Raw genomic sequence first — 21,052 nt, 5'->3', positions numbered from 1 at the left:
AAGTCAAGTTTGTGAAAAAAAAATGTTTCTCGCGCTATTTTAATTACTTTGAATAACAATGCAATTTATTTTCTCAAGAGAAAAAAAATACAACAAAAAAACTAAATACATAGCTATTTTTTTGTCAATATATTTTTAATTAATTTCAGTACCACTGCAATTTATTTTCTCAAGAAAAAAATACTTTTTTAAATATCTTTTTAATTTCTTTCAATAACAATGCAATTTATTTTCTCAAGAAAGATTGTTTTTGATGATATGTGGCTCTACATATATATATATATATATATATGGCTACATATATGTACAGTATATATATATATATATATATATATATATATATATATATATGGCTGTACATATATATATATATAGTTGGAAAATATTACTCTTCATTTTGGAAATTCTTCTGACTTTAGTGTCACCATTGTTAGCGTTGGCGTTAATGCTAATTAGCAGCAAAAAGGCTCTGACGTGTTCATTTTTCGATCAAACTTTTATTGTTTCTTGTGCTTGAACAATAGTACGATAAAAAGTGAGAGAGTGAGACAGAAAGAGAGAAAAATTTATTAGCTTGCGTGAAATTCGGACAAACTTAGCCGGTTAGCATTTGAACTGTGGTCCCCGTCTGATATCGTCTGCTCCATTTTGCAGCCTCATTCGCGGACGTAAATGCGCGTGCACAACACGTCATCAGCGCCGAAAACCTGAAAAATATTCAAAAATACATTGCCAATGCTAATGTGTCGTTTTTTCCCCATAGAGAGCTTCCATTGTAAAACCAATCAAAAGCAGTATGCTAATTTTATGCAAATGTGTCCCACTTAACTCTGTGTTTAATATTAAATATAAAAAAGTTAAGAAATGTTCTAATGTCATCGCCTATAGCAGCAGCTGTTTGCTCAGTTTGGCTACATGCTAATGCTGGTTAGCACAGTTAAGAATTTATGGCTTCCTGTCCCTAGGATACCAAACATGTGAACAATTGATACTGGCCAACTATCTAGCTGGCTATCTATCTAGCTAGCTATTAGCTATTTAGCAATATGGCTGGCTGGCTATCTAGCTAGTTAGTTATTAGCTATCCATTTTTTAAGTACAGTTTTATTTCTTCACAAAATTTTGTAATGTACAGGTAACATCCGACTTACGACCGGTTCGACTTACGACCACCCGTACCTACGACCACGACCTCCAGACCCTATTTTTAACATTTTAAGAGAGGGAGAGTTTGCGAGTCATTTAGCCTCCGAGTCTCTATTCAACATTTTGAATGGATTTCGACTTACGACCGTTTTGACTTATGACCGTTTGGTCGGAACGGAACTCAGTCGTAAGTCGGATGTTACCTGTAGTTCTTTTTGTTTCTGATAGTACTTCAGGTATATTGTAAAATAATTTTCAAATGATGAGATCATTTTCTGGTTTAGTTTTATCTTAAAATTAATTACTTTATGATTTTTAAAATTATGATTTTGATTCATGCTCATTTTTTAGATTAATATTTTGGAAAATGGCATCCAGGTTATTGGACTTTTTTTAATCACAAATTTATTGGAAGAGGGTATTTTAATATTTTTATATGGGAAAACAATTTCTTCATTCATGACTGCGTTGTTACTTCCTGTTTAGCATTCCCGTTTTTTCTCCATCCCGGAATTGAACCTTCCACTTTTAGAATCGCTCATCGCCGTGAACTCACCAGCGTCAGCTCATCGCCGTTAAGTTCTCGGCTCCAAAAAGTTTTTGGTCCGTCCCCGTCCACCAGAGTCTGCTGACAGCGGATCTTGTTCTCGCACTCCCAAATGGCGAGACTCTGGGTGAGGCAAAAAGTGTGACGTCACAGTTGAAAATGTCAACAAGACTCGAGTCTTTTGTCGAGTTAGCGGGATGAGCGAGCGCTAAATCTTAAAGCATCTCATTTCCTGCCTGCTTAGGTTGGATTTTTTTTCTCCAACATTTTGCCCCAAAGCTTCATGTTATACTTTCTCACACGGCCTCCCACAGTTTGTCTGCGTGGCCTCGGGTGAGGCACTCTAAAAAAAAATCATACGCTTCAGCTAAATAAATGAATAAATATGTACAGAAACAAGATTTCCCTCACCCGGATGAGGCAAACTAGCCTCTGTCAACAATCACGGACCGGTTCCGGTCCGCATCCCTGCCCCGAAAACTGCACTCGGAGGACCAGGAACGGTGATTCCTAACAGTCGCGGTGTACCCCAGGGATCAGATCAGGAAACCATTCAGTTTCAAGTGCGACCACCATTTCCCTAACCCGAATGAGGCAAACGAGCCTCAGTCAAGAATCACGGACCAGTACCGGTCCGTTTCCCTTCCCCAAAAACTGCACTCGGAGGACCAGGAACGGAGGTTCCTAACAGTCGCGGTGTACCACAGGGATCAGATCAGGAAACCATTCAGTTTCAAGTGCGACCACCATTTCCCTAACCCGGATGAGGCAAACTAGCCTCAGTCAAGAATCGCGGCCCGGTACCGGTCCGCATCCCGGGGGTTGCGGACCGCTGCCGAAACAGGTTAATGAACGTGAGATGCATCCCGTTCATCTGTGAGACCGGGAAGAAAAGAATTGAGTTCCGAGAGCTCATCGCAATCCGCCCTCAGGGCCTGCAGAAAAGTTTCCCATCCATCTCGAGGATCACAACGTCCCTTGATGCGTGTGTTCAGACGTGACGCTGATACCAATAGCGGGCGCTTGCTAGGAGCTTTACATTCCTCAAAAGCAGCATGTGGCCTTAAAAGTTTTGAACAGATTCCTGATTGAAATTGCCTTATTGTTATTCTTAGCCTAACCCGTTGACATTTAGGCTAACCATGTGCTGTGTTTCTGTGCTCAGGAACTCACCGTTTTGCTAACGTCTTGCGGACGACTCAACGGCATTCACAACCCTAACTGATACTCAACAATGAACCCCAATTCCATAACCCCAAACCATCTTCAAGTCCCACGCTAATCCCCCAATGCTAATGCTAACTCTCATCCCTTAACCTGTTAGCTCTTAAACACCCTCGTCAGGCTCCACAAATCTCCACAGCAAATATTTTGGAGCCTAAACCTAAAGCCAAACCCAATTTCACACCTATTCTAGTAACTAACCCCAACCTAAAACCTGAACCTCAATCCAAAACCTAGCCAGAACCATGGAAGGACAGTATAAAATCCAATAATTCTGCTTCGGGTGCACCGATTTCCTTCACATCTCACCACTTCACGACATGCCGGACACGATGGATAATATGACGCTCCGTCAATCTCACCTTGCACTTTCTTCCGTCCACCGTCTCCTCGTCAAACTCTTCGCCGATACGAAAGTTGATCTCGGTGGTGCGCACGGTGGTGGACGTCTTGATGTAGAAGTGCTCGCCGTCCTGCCGGATCTCCACGTGGGGATTGGATGCTGCCGCCACCGCCACTTTTCTCAGCATGGCGTTCACGCCTGAGAGCACACGGGAAGGGAGGGCATGGTGGGGGTAGTGTTGGGTCACAGTGCTCTAGAGGTCGGTCAAGGTGGTAGATGGATGTCGGAGGATTTGGGTCTACGTTGTGAGAATGATGAACTGGTCCCTATGACAATTTGTAAGCTAAGTAGCGAGTTAGCGTGAGTCCGCTATCACTTTTGTTAAGGGTGTCAAACTCATTTTTTTGTCGCGGGCCATTTTGTCCTAACGGTTTGAATGCCGTTATGAATTTGGGGAAGCCATTCGAATGTTTCATCCCCTCCACTTATTACATCCAGAGTGTAAAATTAATTAATAAATAACTAGTTTTCAAATTTGAAGTCCAAAAATAATAACTGTTATTGTGGTTTACATGGGGCAATTTGAAATTTTGTTTCGGACTTTAGCAAGCATCCTGGCACTTGACATGCTTGATTTGCTTTCGCGGGCCGAATAAAATGATGTGGTTGGCCGCATTTGGCCCCCGGGCCTTGGCTTTGACACCTGTGATGTAAGGGATTAGCCAGCTAGCTGAATAGACAGAGAGAGAGCTAGCTCGTTTGGTAGCTTGCTCGTTCGATTGATGAGCATGGAATTTCACAAATTTGATTTGCTTTCGCAGGCCGAATAAAATGATGTGGCGGGCCGGATTTGGCCCCTGGGCCTTGGCTTTGACACCGGGGATGTAAAGGATGAGCCAGATTGCTGAATTTAAAAAGGGAGCTAGCTAGTGAGCTCGCTAGCTAGCTTGATCGACAGATGAGCATGGAATTTCATAATTTTGATTTGCTTTTGCGGGCCGAATAAAATGATGTGGTGGTCCAGATTTGGCCCCCGGGCCTTGACTTTGCCACCTGTGACTTTCATCAATCTTGGATCATGAAAAAAAAAAACATGTGGAAGACAATGAGCAATAACGGCTAACTGGAGTCAGAGCGGATATTTTCTCACGGGGGACGGCGGCCATGGACCGCCGTCACCTCGTCGTCATAGCAACAGATGTGTTGTGTTGTTCCGCGCAAACATCAACCGACATCTGCTGGAGTGCATCACTCTTCTGCTTGTTGCTAAAAGAAAGTGGCGGTGGGTGGAGGGGGTCAAAATATGGATTCCAGTGGAGAGAGAGAGCCGCCCGCCACTTTCCATCAGCATCTTCCTAATGGTGCGCCCACTGGGAGGTTACCCAGGGTGCAATGCAGTACAGGGGCAAAAAGGACATGTTGAGTCAAAACAAGCCCGCGCTGGCTGGAGACTCCTTGGACGTATGGAAATAAATGCTGGTCAAATTAATAATAATAATCATCATCATCATCATAAGCATAATCATAATCATACATTTCATTTATAAGCCCCTTTCAAAACTCTCAAGGTCACTTTACAGTCACTGTAACACTGTACAGTCACTCAACCTGGAAGGAACTTAAATAGATAGCAAGCTAGCTAGCAAAAAGATAGCTAGTCGCTAGCAAATAGATAGCTAATAGCACATTTATTATACATAAAATAAGGTATATTTTGTGTAGTTTTAAGGCTTATTTCGTAGAAAATTTGGTTTTATGGGGACCTGGGAACGGATTATTCTCATTTTAATGGTTTCTTATGTGAAATAATTGTTTGACAGACGAACTTTTCACCTTACATACACTTTCTGGGAACCAATTAAGTTTGTAAGATGAGGTATCACCATATGTCCGAAAAACATGGGAATCAAGCTTGCATTGATCTAATATTTTTTTTTTTTTTGGTAAAGGGGGGCGACACGACATAAACAAATGGCTAGAGTCCAACTTTGGAGGTTCCCAACATTTTGTTTCGCCCCCATCCCCTTTTCGCCAACATGATCCCCCACCCCCTTGGCGCCGCATCACAAACACAATTGAATGACCCACTTAATGCGTCCCAAAGCGCAAACAACCTAGTTGTCTCTTAAAGGACAACCGACGCCATTTTTTTTGTTTCCTAACTGACATGAGAAAAACGTTTGACGCATCTCAAATAGCCAAAACACGCAGGCTGACATTTTTAGTCAAATGCAATAAAAATGACGTAAAGTGTCCTAAAACTGCCACAAAATGAGCCTGAAACTGGGGACATTCAGAAATTCCCGCCCCCTTGTTCATGATGTCACGCCAGGATACTCCTTCACAAACTGCCTTGCTCCAGAATCAAAACAATGGCTTCAGATTCGGAGAAGATCCTTTCTTGTTACTCGTCCAGTTATGAATATGATTCAAATAGTTCTGAAGAGGAAAGCATACATGTTTGCAATCGATTCAAGAAGTCCTTCCGTCTCCTTTTGAGGCATCTGTACTCCAATGTAGCGTCCCAGAAAATGCACAAGATGCCACCCAAACTCCGTTGGAAATGTGCTGCTTTGTCTGCTGGGAATTTGTGTCAACTAGTATCAAATAGTAGTCTTGGTGCGACTCAACGATTCACCGTGGCGTTATTGATGTCGTTTTCCTTTTAATTTCGCAATCAACACTGCGTTTTCAGACGGAAAAAAAGTACCCGAAATGCATTGGGTATCAATTTCTCGATCAGGGGAGGCAGGGGCATTCCTGATGTGACATCACGTCAGGAATCGTCATCAACTGGAAACCAAAACTTCCCGAATATCCAGCGCGAGTTTTAAAAGGTAAAATATAGCTATACGCGCTCAGTAGAAGTCATTTGACAAATTATGGACACAACTTGTCTGTAGGTGTCGCTTGTCCTTTAAGACTAAAGGGCGTCCTACTTTAAAAGTCTACCGACATCAACAAATGACGCATTGGAAATTTGGCATCTGTCACCAGTCCATCGCGCAGTTTGTTGTTTTCCCACCGATCCAAAACAATACGGTGTTGTTGGGAAGTCCGGCATGCATTCCCCAAAAACAACAACAGTGCGCTGCTTTGTTTGTCTTCTGTGATGGATGTAAAGCTAGCGCAGCGATGTGGCAATGGAGGAGTGGGCAGGATGGGAGGGGGTTCAGTGGTACTTACCTAAAGCTTTGAGAAGTTCGTCGAAATTCTCACTCCTCTTCATTTTCCAGATGCCGGCAAAGTTGGCCATGTCTGCTGACGGAGGTGGAGTGAATGAGAACCTGTTCGACTGACCAACGCTGCCTTCCTCTCTCTCCCTTCTCACTCTTTCTCACCCTCCTCCTCCTCCTCCTCCTTCTCCTTCTTCTTCTCCTCCTCCTCTGCAGGGGCTCGTCGCCACCGTAGCGTTCCGTCTCAAAGAAGCTTTATTTTAAATTCTGAAAGGCAAAAACTCATTTTTCAACACGTGACGACTAAAGTGTAGAAGATGGGAAACTTTCACTTTGGGGGACTTGGAGGAGTAAACAGTGAGTGGAACGTGTTCAGTGGTTAGCATACGACGAGTTTCGAGATCCTCAGAAGGTCCTCGGGAAAGAAGGAAATAAGTGAAATAAGTCATGAATTACCAACATTAAAATGACATATTAATAGTAGCAGCCGGTGGATTTCATCGCTAGGCCTTCAGTAGGGCTATGTCTGACTTAATCCAGACTGAAAAAAGTGGGGTTTGATTTACGACAAGCTATCTATTTGTTATCTATTAGCAATCTAGCTGGCTAGCTTGCTATCGAGCTAGCTAGCTATTAGCTATATACTGAAGCTATCGAGCTAGCTATCTATTTCCTATGTATTAGCCATTTAGCTGGCTAGCGTGCTATCTATTAGCTATACAGGTAACATCGAAATGCATTCAAAGAGCTTTGAAAGGCGCTTATTAATGAAATGTATAATAATAATAATAATTATTATTATTAATATTATTATTATTATTATTATTATTATTAGTCTGGATAATAATAATAATAAAATAATAATAATAATAATTATTATTATTATTATTATTATTATTATTACTGTATTTGCCGTCAACATTTCGTTGTACAAGGATTCCCCCATCCCACCGATGGAAGCGATAAAGAGCAAACAGACGTCCCCGCCAAGCGTCAAAAGGCACGAAGAAGAAAACGCGGAAGTTACTCAAGGCGGAATGTTGTCATGGCGCCTCGCATGTAAACCAACTTCAGCTCCTTCGAATTCATTCAAGACAATTGTGGGCGTTTTTAAGGGTGTGTGTGTGTGCCATAGTTATATTCCGCATTTTATACCGAATATCAGACGGATATTTCCCGCTCGCCAAGACGTCGTAGGTGACGTCTCGAAGCAACAAACGTGGCTTATATCGTTTCTGCGTTAGCATTAGCATCGAGTGGCGATCAACAACATTTATCTAGGGATGTGACAACATTTTTCAATAAGAATTCATCACAAATTTTCTAATACCATATTAAAGTGCATTTATATAGCTTTCAAATGATGTATCGATTATTGTTCCGTGTCAAATAATAAGCAAATAGTGATTTTTTTAATTTTCGAAATATGAGGGGATATTCTGCCTGTAATTACACAGTTAAAATAATGAAAATCTGTAACCGAGTTCATAACTTTATTATTTTTGGCATATAATAACGAGTAAGGTACCATTGGAAAGCTTTTGAAATTCTAAACAAGAACAGGAAACACAAGAAAAGATTCAAAATATAAATGAGCAAATATCAACGATCGAATGCAGGCAGATGTTCGTCAAAAATGGCTGTCACTGAATACTAGGAAAGAAAATTGCGAGCTCTAGAAATATAGATGCTAATGCTTCTTTTTGCTTGAAACTTGGCAGTTATGGAGGAAAATATATATTCTGCCACTTCTATGAGTTATAAAATACAACCTACTCACCCTTATAAACTGTAGTGTTAGCAAAAAGAGTGTCACCTTCCATAAATTTTTTCCCCGTTTCTCATTGTCGTATTGGGAAATTTCAAGAACAAACATGGAGGGAAACGTGTGTAATACGTCATCATAAGCTGCATAGCTTGGAAAATCCCATAAAAAACAATTACGTACTTCACAAAAATGCAATGATATACGACTGCGAGTACAGAGTGCGCTCGCTTCACTGGACAGAAACAATATAGCGTATTGCACAATTGGCCATTCTGAATCACAACGATACATTTAACAGCGTTTGTTTGTTTTTAGGTTGCTGTGGTTAGGCACGCTGAACCACTGCGGAAATGAGCACCCAAGTAAGTAAACAATTGCACTCAACATGTTCACAATCTTCCCTCAACTAAAACAAAACCAAATAGAGTAACTAAAAACTTGCATCTTTCCATTTTAGTACAGCATCCTTTTTAAACAGGAACATGGTGAGTACCTACAAAACGTAATACAGTGATACCTTGGCTTAAAAACTTAATTGGTTCCCAGAAAGAGTGTGTAAGGTGAAAAGTGTGTATCCCAAAAATTAATTTCCCATAGGAAACAATTAAAATGAGAATAATCCGTTCCCAGGACCCCCTACTTTATATTTTTTTTAAACTACACAAAATATACCTTATTTTCTGTATAATAAATGTGCTATGGTATTATAATTAAAGAAATAAACTGTACTATATAATAAAGTCATTTTATTTACCTTTGTGATGGTCGTTGATGGCTTGATGGAATGGATAGCTTTTTGCATCAAGTGTCTCAAGGAGATCTGGGTTGTACATGTTGGAAGTTGTGATATTGCAACAGCAACAGATGCAAGCAGACACACTAGAAACCTCATTAATAGCTGGTTCCCTTGCTTGTATGTTTTCTTCAAATTGTACAAGTGGCTAGTGCGGGTTATTTGTGGAGCCTGATTGATAGGAATTTTAACCTTGCAGTCTACACTCTGCCTTTGAACTATCAAAGTTGAAACGAGTCCAAATTTCTGTTTGTAAACCGCCCCCATCACTGCTGCTTTCTTGACCAATCACGTAGCTTTAACCGACGACTGGGGGTGGGGAATAGAGGACCAAAACCAGCCGGCTGCCATTTTCTTGTTAGGAGAACGGGCTCGTTCGCAAACGACAAATCACTCATTGTGGCAGCTCCGTGTTTATCCCGAAAAATAGTTTGTATGCCAAGGTAAAATTGTCATAAATTTAACGTTTGTAAACCAAAAGGTTCGTAAACCGAGGTATCACTGTATGACAGAACCAATGCTAAATACGATTTGGGTATCTTAGTTGATGTGTGAACATAAAAACTACAATTAAATTAAAAACATCAGTCTACTGCATGCACTGACACATTGAAGGTTCTACTTACCTCAAGATTATGCACAATATGAAGACAAACTACTTTATGATACATTTTTTTGTGTGTTGATCTCACGTTCCTCCAGTTAATTCCAACACTTTATTTCTCCCATCAGCACATGATGATGCAATCTGGACTGCAGCCTGGGGTAAAAGTGAGGCGGACGGTTCCGAAACAATTGTCACCGGTTCCCTTGACGATATGGTCAAAGTGTGGAAATGGTAATCATCAATAATAATAATAATGATGATGATAATAATGATAATGCTAATAATAATTATGGTAATAATAATAATAATAATAATGATGATAATAATGATAATAATAATACTAAAAATGGTATTAATAATAATGGTAATAATGATGATTATAATAATAATAATAGTACATTTCATTTATAAGCGCCTTTCAAAACTGTCAAGGACACTTCACAGTCACAGGATATTATATTATATTTTTTCTGCAGGTGAGCAGCGGCAGCCACACGCGCCAGCGTTCACTCAACCCGGAAGTAACAAAGTAAAAAAAAAACTAATAATAATAGGATTGTTATTCTTAGTAGTAGCAATGTTGTTATTATTACACTTTTTTATTATTATAACACTACTACTAACAATAATAATAATATTCCTATTATTATTAATATCTGTTGGCTAGCCAGCTAGTTAGCTGGCTATCTATTGGCTATCTATTAGCTAGCTGGTTGGCTGGCTATCTATTAGCTAGCTAGCTATATTTATTTCAGTTATTCCGGGTTGAGTGAACCCTGGCGCGTATGACTGCCGCTGCTCACCCGCAGGAAAAATATCCTGTGACTGACTGTAAAGTGTCCTTGAGAGTTTTGAAAGGCGCTTAAAAATTAAATGTATTATGATTATAATAATAATATTTGCGCGCGGGGCCCAGTGATTATTTTAAGTAACTTTTTCACATTCTTAACCTTCATTTCAGTTCATTACTATGTCATTCAATAAAAAGTTGTTTATGGCACAATATCGACATCTGGTGGTGTGTCGTGGTATTTCTGCGATCTCTAAATGCGGCCATGCGGATTGACATGAGTTGTTTTGGCCACATCAAATACATTTTTCATGATTTCGTCGACGTGAGCTAACGGTCAAGTTTCCCCACGCAGGTCGGACGAGAAGTTGGAGTTGCAGTGGACACTGGAGGGACACCAGCTGGGCATCGTGTCCGTGGACATCAGCCACAATGCCGCCATCGCTGCTTCCAGCTCGCTGGATGCGCACATTCGCCTCTGGGATTTGGAGTCCGGGAAACAGATCAAATCGTTGGACGCCGGACCGGGTGAGATCGCTTACGTCATCATTTGAAAGTATCGCAGACTCATTTCATCCACGGGAAGTGAGTGATGAAGGTTTCTTGCAAAATGAATGGACTTAAAGTACAGTGATACCTCAGCTTACTAACACTTTATTTTACGAACATTAAATTTGCGAACGTATAGTCTCGGCTGACAAAGACGTTTTCGACAGACAAACGAAACCACACAGCGCCACGGTGACTGGCGGACTACTTTTCCACACGCACTTGCTTTGAGTGCAGACGTAGTTTTTTATCAAGTGGAGTACTTTTGCTATCATGGGACCGAAAAAGACCCCACCACAGGCTAGTGTTAAGCCCAAGAAGACACAAAGGAAAATTACGGTCGAGCAGAAGGAGATCATCAAAAAACACAAACGAAGTGTGTGTTTGTGTGACTTAGCATTCCAGTACCTGTACGCTAAGTCGACCATTGCTACGTGTGGCTAAAGTTGTTTCTGTGTTGTCTAAGCAACGGTCTCAGGCAATAGAAGAGGTTTAAAAACGTCTGTTGATTTGGATTAATGAAAGCAGCCACCAGGGGACGGTGTGAGTGAGGGTATTATCGCCGAGATCATCAAGAGACAACTACATCAACAACCATAACAAAGGTCAATAAAACGACTTTATTATAAAGTACAGTTTATTTATTTTATTACAATACAATAGCACATTTATTATACATGAAATAAGGTATATTTTGTGTAGTTTTAAGGCTTATTTAGTAAAAAATTATGTTATATGGGGACCTGGAAACAGATTATTCTCATTTTAATAGTTTCTTATGGGAAATAAATGTTCGGAAGACAAACTTTTCGCCTTACACACACTTTCTGGGAACCAATTAAGTTTGTGATCTGAGGTATCGCTGTACATTCCTGAGGAACGCCTCTTTGCATGTGCTCGCTTGGGATATTAATTGAGAGTGTTCTTAGACTATGCTGTAATATCCTTCGCTCTAGTGGACGCTTGGTCTGTGGCCTTCTCGCCCGACTCGAAGCACATTGCCACAGGAAGCCATCTTGGTAAGGTCAACATCTTCGGCGTGGAAAGCGGCAAGAAAGAATATTCTCTGGACACCCGAGGGAAATTCATCCTAAGCATCGCTTACGTAAGGAATGCCAACACGATGCATTTTTTTCTAAAAGTTTTTGATTTGGATTTATTTTGTTTCTCCTCAGAGTCCCGATGGTAAATATTTAGCTAGCGGCGCGATTGACGGCATCATCAACATCTTTGACATTGCCACCGGGAAGCTCCTCCATACGCTGGAAGGTGGGTTCAGTTTGTCTTAAGGTTCGGAAAGCGACAAAACCAATTAGCCACTAACACACTTACTATGCATTCTTATGATAGCTAGCGAGCTAGCTTTCTATCTATTTGAGTGAATTCCGGGTTTAGTGGACGCTGGCGCGAGTGGCTGCCGCTGCTCACCCACAGAAAAATATATCCTGTGACTGTAAAGTGACCTTGAGAGTTTTGAAAGGCGCTTATGCGTATGCTAAGTCGACCATTGCTACGTGTGGCTAAGGGTGTTGCTGTGTTGTCTAAGCATCGGTCTCAGGCAATAGAAAAGGTTGAAAAACTATTGATTTGGATTAACGAAAAGCAGCTATCAGGCGACAGTGTGAGTGAGGGTATTATCGCCAAAGGAACTACATCAACGACCATCACAAAGGTAAATAGAAGGACTTTATTTTACAGTACAGTTTATTTCTTTCATTACAATACAATAGCACATTTATTGTACATAAAATAAGGTATATTTTGTGTACTTTTAATGCTTATTTAGGAGACAATTATGTTTTATGGGGACCTGGAAACGCATTATTCTCATTTTTAATGGTTTCCCATGGGAAATTAATGTTTGGAAGACACTTTTCGCCTTACACACACTTTCTGGGAACCAATTAAGTTTGTAAGCTGAGGTCTCACTGTATTATTATAATAATTGACCGACCGACTTGGATTTGTCCATCCCCCCTAAATGCATTTCCTTGCTCCTCCACTAGGGCACGCTATGCCCATCCGCTCCCTCACCTTTTCTCCGGACTCCCAGTTGCTCGTCACGGCATCAGACGACGGCTACATCAAGATTTACGATGTGTAAGTGTCAGAGATGTTCGATCGGATACTGTGGACAAAGGAAGATTGTGTTTTACTGCCGGCAGGGGACATAGTCATCCATGACAGACGCCCAACTTCTGCAGCCCTCTGCCAAGCTATTTGTTGAGGGTAGATGCAAATTAAAGTGAAACATTAGTAAAACATAGTTTTCTTGGTTAGAATACCACGCCGCTGGACGTTCTAAGTACCTATAGCTGTAAGCAGTAAAACATAGATATTTTAAATATGTTGTTTTTTTCCATGAACTGATAGATTTGTAACCTGGCTAATGAGCTCTTCCTGTGAGGGAGTTTCAAGTCCTAAATTACTTCTGTGACGAAGGAGTTTCCCAAGTCCTAAATTCTTTCATCTCTATCAGTAAATTACAACCCCCCCCCCCAAAAAAAAACAACACGTTGGCATGAATTTGTCTTTATTTTTGAATGTATTTTTCCAGGCAACACGCCAACCTGGCGGGCACGCTGAGTGGCCACGGATCCTGGGTGCTGAATGTGGCCTTCTCCCCGGATAACACACATTTTGTCTCCAGGTAGGTAGGGTTTTTATTTCAAGTAGGGCAAAGAGATAAATACCCCATCAAACACTTCCTCTTCCACCTCTTCAGTTCTTCGGACAAGAGCGTGAAAGTTTGGGACGCCGGTACCCGGGCGTGCATTAACACCTTCTTCGACCACCAAGACCAGGTAAGACCTGAAATTCTCATATTTCAGAGTCATGATTGAGTTGCGTAATTGCACACACCCCCTAATAACCCCTCACTGCCCCTCTCAACTCAGGTGTGGAGCGTCAAGTACAACAACAACGGCTCCAAGATTATCTCGGCCGGTGACGACCGCGCCATCCATATTTACGATTGCCCCATGTGAGGCGGGCGGGGCATCTGAAAAATGGCTGCTGGGACTCGCTGGTGACGTTAAATAAAGTTTTTTTTTGCTATTTTTTAAAATTAATTTGCATACTTTTGAGCAGCGGTAAAAAAAACAACAAATGACGACGAAGAGTGTAGCTCGGTGTTAAGCTGTCATGTGACGATCGTTGGCGACGGCCATCTTGGTTGACACCCAAATTGTGACGATCAATTTTGTCATTTTCTTTATTAAGTCATTCACAGCCATTGACGAATTTATTCTGGAATTGAAAATATGACGTCAAGCACCATTCCCAAATTATTTCTTTTTGTTTTTGTTTGGGTGCCGATAACTTAATTTCCTGTATGAAGGTAAAACCACCTGAAAAGTGAATTGATTAACTTGAAAAATGGACTTCACAAAATGGATTGTGTGCCATTTTTGCCAATCGGGCAAATGTTATGACAGCAATACCTCGGTTTACGAACCCCTTGGCTTATGAACTTTTCGGTTTACGAACGTTAAATTTATGAAAATTTTCCCTTGGCATACGAACTATTTTTCGGGATACACACGGAGCGCCACAATGAATGATGTGTCGTTCGCGAATGAGCCCGTTCTCCTCACAAGGAAATGGCAGCCTGCTTTTTTGTCCTCTATTCCCCGCCCCCAGTCTTCGGTTAAAGCCACGTGATTGGTCAAGGATGCAGCAATGAGGGGAGGTGGTTTAAACATTAAAGAGACAGGCAGACGACAGAGAGTGACAAAATTGATAGAAAACTGTGACATTTGGACTCGTTTCAACTTTGATAGTTCAAAGGCAGAATGTAGACTGCAAGGTTAAAATTCCCATCAATCAGGCTCCACAAATAACCCGCTCAAGCCATCTGTACACTGATGCAAAAAGCTATCAACCCAGCTAAACAGAACACAATTGATGAGGAACAAGGTAAAAATTATCGCAGAGAAAGCACCTCCAAAGGATCATTCCTCAAATTGCGGCTGTGGACTGCAAATTTCCCCATTGTGGGACGAATAAAGGTTTTCTGATTCTGAAGAAGGCTACGTTCCTCATCAAGTGTTTAATGCTGATGAAAGCAGCCACTACATTCCATTAAGCCTTCAACAACCACCACAAAGGTCAATAAAACGACTTTATTATACAGTACAGTTTATTTCTTTAATTACAATACCATAGCACATTTATTATACATAAAATACGGGATATTTTGTGTAGTTTTAAGGCTTATTTAGTAGAAAATTATGTTTTATGGGGACCTGGGAACGGATTATTCTCATTTGAATGGTTTCCTATGGGAAATTAATGTTTGGGATACACACTTTTCGCCTTACACACTCTGTCTGGGAACCAATTAAGTTCGTAAGCCAAGGTATCACCGTACGTCACCGTACGACAGTTTTTTTTTAGCCCCCGCCCCCACTTTTTTTTAGCAGCATGAGCTTGTCAAAAACCAAAATAAGCTCCTGCCACGAGGTAAAAATCAGTCCTTGGGCTTTTGGTCCACCTCGTCTTCAGTCTACCAATGTCTGGAGTGGACCAGGTCGTCCCTCAGGCTGAGCCTCTTGAGGGTCTCGTAGCCCACCACGATGAGCACCGACGTGGGCGTGGAAGAGATGACGCGAGCCGACAGCCCCTTGGTCACGGCGCCCACACCCTCCTCCGCCAGCAGCTGCTTGAAGGTCTCCACCACCGACGAGCGGCCCTCCACCTGCCGTGACGGCGAAGCAACAGCGGATGACTTGACTTGCAGGTAACCAAATATTTTGATCGGCGGGAAAACGCCATAAAAGATCGGTAAAAGTATCGGAACGACACGCGTTAATAGTACGTACGTCATGAAATGTAGTAATAATAATAATAATAATAATACATTTCATTTATAAGCGCCTTTCAAAACTCTCAAGGTCACTTTACGGTCACAGTATAAATTTTTCTTCAGCGTTCGCTCAACCCGGAAGTAATTTAAATAGATAGAATGTGATCTAGCCAGCTAATAGACAGCTAATAGATAGCTAGCCAGCGAGATAGCTACTAGATAGCTAGCCAGATAGATAGCTAATAGCCAGCTAGAAAGCTTTAGGAATGGTGCATTTCTTTTTACACGTTGGTTGAAAATGTTAGCTAAAGCATTTATTAACACGATACAAGAATCAAAAGAATTTATTTTTCCACATAGTCTTAATATTCAATGTTTTTAACTGATAAAAATATTTGTGATATAATAATAATAATAATAATAATAATAGTGCTAATCGGAAAAAAATGTCATATTTGTTTTATGTGATTTTTTTAAATTGAAAAATTTGTCTTTTTTTAATTCTGTGATTTCTTTTAATTGAAAGATTAGTTTTTTTTAATCAAAAGTAAAACTTGTGAAAATTAATAATAATAATATGATCCATTTTCATTTTTCAAAGCTCTCAAGGACACTTTTTATTTCCATTGTCTTAGTGGTAAAAAGTAGACACGTTATGGTCATGTAAAAAAAAAAGTTGTTTTTTAAGTCGCAGTATAAATAAAAATAAACATACTACAAAAGAAAAGATAATATAAAACACATTTTAAGTAAAAATAAAGTAGGGGAAAAGTCTATTTAAAAAATTATACTTTTTTTTCTTGATTAAATCTACTAATCATAATTTTGGATTAATAATAATAATCGGAAAAAAAAGTTTATGTGATTTTTTTAATTGAAAGATTAGTTTTTTTTAATCAAAAGTAAAACTTGTGAAAATTAATAATAATAATATGATCCATTTTCATTTTTCAAAGCTCTCAAGGACACTTTTTATTTCCATTGTCTTAGTGGTAAAAAGTAGACACGTTATGGTCATGTAAAAAAAAAAGTTGTTTTTTTAAGTCGCAGTATAAATAAAAATAAACATACTACAAAAGAAAAGATAATATAAAACACATTTTAAGTAAAAATAAAGTAGGGGAAAAGTCTATTTAAAAAATTATACTTTTTTTTCTTGATTAAATCTACTAATCATAATTTTGGATTAATAATAATAATCGGAAAAAAAAGTTTATGTGATTTTTTTAATTGAAAGATTATTTTTTTTTAAATCAAAAGTAAGACTTGTGAAAATTAATAATAATAATATGATCCATTTTCATTTTTCAAAGCTCTCACAGACACTTTTTATTTCCATTGTCTTAGTGGTAAAAAAATAGACACGTTATGGTCATATAAAAAAAAAATAAGTTATGCTTTTTTTTAAGTCGCAGTATTACAAAAATAAAATAGGATAAAAGTCTATTAAAAAATGATACAATTTTTTCTCGATCAAATCTATTAATCATAATTTTGGAGAAAATTGAGCAAAAAATAGTTTTTTTTCAAGCTAAGAAACATGTCCAACAATGACAAAAACCCTGGCACTGGAGTGGACACATTTTTGCACGTTGTCTGGCAGTAAATGAGTTAAAAATAAATGATTATGATTATGATTATTATTATAATTGTGGCTTTGGACGTACCTGCACCCTGGCCCGGACCACGTCCATGGGGTTGGTGATGGTGGAAGCGGTGGCGGCGGCCATGGGCCCGGCAAGTGCCTGTAGAATCAGGTGGGGACACTCGCTAGGTGCCAGCAGAGACAGCTTCTCTATTGATTAGGGTTTGGGGGGGGGGGGGGGGTAGATAATCAATATGCATCTCGGATTATGAGGTACATCCAGTTCACCTAAATATGTCTGTACAGTGATACCTCAGCTTACGAACTCAATTGGTTCCCAGAAAAGTATGTGTAAGGTGAAAAGTTTGTCTTCCAAACATTTATTTCCCACTAGAAACCATTAAAATGACAATAATCCGTTCCCAGGTCCCCATAAAGCATAATTTTCTACAAAACAAGCCTTAAAACTACACAAAATATACCTTATTTTATGTATAAAACGTGCTATTGTATTGTAATTAAAGAAATAAACATTTTTGTACAAATGAAGGGATGCCCATTTCAAGGTAAGATCAGAGCATTGTCATCAAATGGTGAGTAGTTTTACTTTATTTGAATGTTATTGTGGCCATTTTATATTTTAGTTAGTGCCGTAAATTTACGGGTTGAGCGAACGCTGGTGCATCTGGTAATAATAATAATAATAATTAATACATTTCATTTATAAGGCCCTTTCAAAACTCTCAAGGACACGACAGTCACAGGATATTTTTTTCTGAGGGTGAGCAGTGGCAGCCACACGTGCCAGCGTTCACTCATCCCGGAAGTAACATAAAGTTTTTAAAAAAGTAAAAAAATAAAATAAAAAAAAAAAATAGTAGCCTGTGGTGGGGTCTTTTTCGGCCCCATAATAGCAAAAGTACTCCACTCCATAACAAACCACGTCTGCACTTAGAGAGGGGATGTGAGAAAACTAGTCCGCCAGCCACCGTGGCACTGTTCGACCGTGTGGTTTAGTGTTCATCCGCCGAAAAACTAGTTCGTCAGCCAAGACTAGATGTTCGGGAATTTAATATAGCTTTCTATCTATTTGAGTTACTTCTGGGTTGAGTGAACGCTGGCGCACGTGGCTGCCGCTGCTCACCCACAGAAAAACCTTATCCTGTGACTGTAAAGTGTCCTTAAAAGTTTTGAAACAGTTAGCTGAAGCGTTCGTAAACTGAGCTATCGCAGTAATTCTAAAACGGGAAGAGAATTGTACCTGCGTAAAAGTGATAAAAAGGCCACCAGAGGGCGCTGTTTGGAATATAGGTGAGCAGAGAAGCCACGTAGCCCCTGTAGAATCCTCGCAAACCGTCAGCGGCGAAGATCTGCACGGAAATATCCCGCGTCTGTCCGAAGGTCATTCGGCGCTTGGTGGGCGCTAGCATCTTTTTAGCCTTAGCCTTAAAACGCCCGCTGTGCTCTCCTTGGCCTTGCATCATCAGGTGCTGCGAGACCACGTCCACGGGCACCGTGATGGTCTGCGCCACCAGCGAGGCCGCCCCGCCCGCCGCCACCGACTTGAGCGTGTTGCTAGACGAGTAGCGGGAAACCTGCTTGCGCGCTAGCTCGTAGGTGGTGATGTAAGCCTGGCCGGAAACCAGCGTGAAGGTGTTGACCAGGAAGCCGCGGTAAAGACCCCGAACGCCTTCCGCCTGCAGGATCTTGCAGAAGGCGTCCAGCGTGCCCGAGTAGAGCGCATTGCCCTTTTGCACCTGCAGCCGCGTTCGGATCAGGCTCGCCGGGTACACGGTGGCGCGCGTGCCCAACGTCATTAGAACGCCGAGGGAGTAGAACTTCCTTTTGTCCAGGTCTTCCCATTCGATGATCTGGATGGCGCCTTTCTGATGCATGGTCGAGGTCGGGGTCAAGGGTCAGGGGTCGGGGGGTGTGCTAAAGCCTCACGTCTGACGTCGGATGCCCTCCTGGTGCCATCTCGGACTAAAAATAAATTAGAATTTAATAAATAAATAGAAATTCATCCAGCACTTATTTTGTTGTCGGTTAAAAATTAACTCATTCACTGCCATTCACAAATTTATAATAATAATAATACATTTAATTTTTAAAGGACAACCAACACCTCTGGACAAGTGTGTATCCCAAAAATCAATTTCCCATAGGAAACCATTAAAATGAGAATAATCTGTTCCCGGGTCCACATGAAACATCATTTTCTGCTTTCTAATTTTGTAAGCCTTAAAGGACAACCGACGCCTACGGACAAGTTGCGTCCATAATTTGTAAAATCACTTCAAATGACTTCTACTGAGCGTATTTGACAAAGATTCCACACATATAGCTATATTTTACCTTTTAAGACTAAGGCTGAATATTCACAAAGTGTTGTTTTTGAGTTAATAACGATTCCTGACGTGACGTCACATCAGGAACGCCCCTGACCGAGAAAGCGACACATAATGCATTTTGGGTACTTTTTTTCGTCTGAAAACGCAGTGTTGATTGCCGAAATCCCCAAATATGACCAATATATTCTTCTTTCCTATTGTAATGATTTGCTTATGTTTAAATTTTAAGCAATGAATATGCACGAGTGTACCATATCCGCGTGGTGAGAGAGTCCTCTGTTTGGACCATCAATAACGACAAAAAAAAGGGAAGTTCACCTTCTAACAAATGACATATCGATATCCTTGTCGAACCTTCGAACCGATCGATGACGAATAAGGAAACTAATAATCAGCGGGGCCATTTTTCTTCGATCGCTCCATTTTAAAAGGGAGTCAGTCAGTCACGTGTAGATGTCAATACAAGACCCCCGTGTTAGCTTAGCTCGTTGCTAACGACGATAACAAATGCCGTTTCTTCGCGACACTCTTCAAATGAAACGTCTGGTTTTGACGAACCTGGTTCGATACGCACTGGATCGGTTCACTCCGTGACACTCTTCTCACTCTTTGATTTGGCCTTGTGTTCGACAACGCGCTGGGTCATGGCTTCCGTACATGACTTGTGGGGAAAGGTCGTCTTTCGGCTGCTTCGTACGCCTTTTTGTTATTCCGTGGGGAAGAAAAAAATAAAACAAAACGCGATAGCGATATTGATGAGTTTACTTAATCTCAAGGGCGCCCTTCGAAGCGATGAATTTCGATTGTTTAACTTTAGTTGACGGCTTGTTCTATTTGGTCGCTCGTGATGCGTTCAGGTGACCGCGGCCGTCGCGAAAGTCACAATCGTCGTCGGTCGCGTTACATTTTTCACGTTCCACTCGGCTAAAGAAAGGATTTGTTAGTGTACATCTGGTTTAGGATAGACATCCATTGCAAAAACAAAACAAAGCAAAAAAAAAAAATCATAAAAACGTTCTACTACGGTAATTTCAAAGTTCATTGTCTTAATTTGAAAATGCCCAACTAAGGATCGACAGAATTCGGAGCGTCAATTCTTTCACACAAATTCCCTTCAAGTTTGCGTGTATAATAAATGTACTAAAAAAAAATCATTTTTTTTCATGTTTGTTTTGTGTTTCTCAGCATTAAAAGCAAAATATCTTCAAAACATCAGCAGTCCATTTGTTTATTAATTTGTTGTTACATAAAAATGGCAATCGTTTATTTTTTTTGTGCATCTTAACTACCACGGTAGACTTTTTATGAGATATTTTACTTGTCATGTTCTGTGTTTAAGTCTTTAATTTAACACTTCCAATAGTTA

At 40.3% G+C, this 21,052-nt stretch overlaps 3 protein-coding genes across 3 annotated transcripts; 1 reads left to right on the top strand and 2 right to left on the bottom strand.

Moving 5' to 3' along the window:
- Nucleotides 1–481: 481 nt before the first annotated feature.
- crabp1a (cellular retinoic acid binding protein 1a) lies at nt 482–6,606 on the bottom strand. The gene is made up of 4 exons (XM_088996191.1): nt 6,447–6,606; nt 3,280–3,458; nt 1,703–1,816; nt 482–707 (listed from the first exon to the last, which is right to left on the bottom strand). Exons 1-4 carry the CDS (start codon nt 6,514–6,516, stop codon nt 657–659), a joined length of 414 nt encoding a protein of 137 aa, XP_088852317.1. The 5' UTR covers nt 6,517–6,606; the 3' UTR covers nt 482–656.
- Nucleotides 6,607–7,457: 851 nt separating this feature from the next.
- On the top strand, nt 7,458–14,336 carry skic8 (SKI8 subunit of superkiller complex). The gene is made up of 11 exons (XM_088995940.1): nt 7,458–7,552; nt 8,521–8,566; nt 8,662–8,689; nt 9,730–9,835; nt 10,750–10,922; nt 11,900–12,048; nt 12,119–12,212; nt 12,950–13,043; nt 13,501–13,593; nt 13,669–13,747; nt 13,841–14,336. The coding sequence occupies exons 2-11, from the start codon at nt 8,555–8,557 to the stop codon at nt 13,928–13,930; spliced, it is 918 nt and encodes a 305-aa protein (XP_088852066.1). The 5' UTR covers nt 7,458–7,552; nt 8,521–8,554; the 3' UTR covers nt 13,931–14,336.
- slc25a44a (solute carrier family 25 member 44a) lies at nt 14,140–20,982 on the bottom strand. Its single transcript, XM_088995939.1, has 4 exons — nt 20,245–20,982; nt 18,597–19,318; nt 17,418–17,545; nt 14,140–15,642 (listed from the first exon to the last, which is right to left on the bottom strand). Exons 2-4 carry the CDS (start codon nt 19,228–19,230, stop codon nt 15,451–15,453), a joined length of 954 nt encoding a protein of 317 aa, XP_088852065.1. The 5' UTR covers nt 19,231–19,318; nt 20,245–20,982; the 3' UTR covers nt 14,140–15,450.
- Between the last annotated feature and the right edge of the window lie 70 nt (nt 20,983–21,052).

The sequence above is a fragment of the Hippocampus bargibanti genome, linkage group LG05 (assembly GCF_051943395.1).
Source record: "Hippocampus bargibanti isolate YZ-2025 linkage group LG05, ASM5194339v1, whole genome shotgun sequence".
Lineage (NCBI taxonomy): Eukaryota > Metazoa > Chordata > Actinopteri > Syngnathiformes > Syngnathidae > Hippocampus > Hippocampus bargibanti.
The sequence above is the reverse complement of the archived record's forward strand: the minus strand, read 5'-3'. Positions and strand labels throughout refer to the sequence as shown.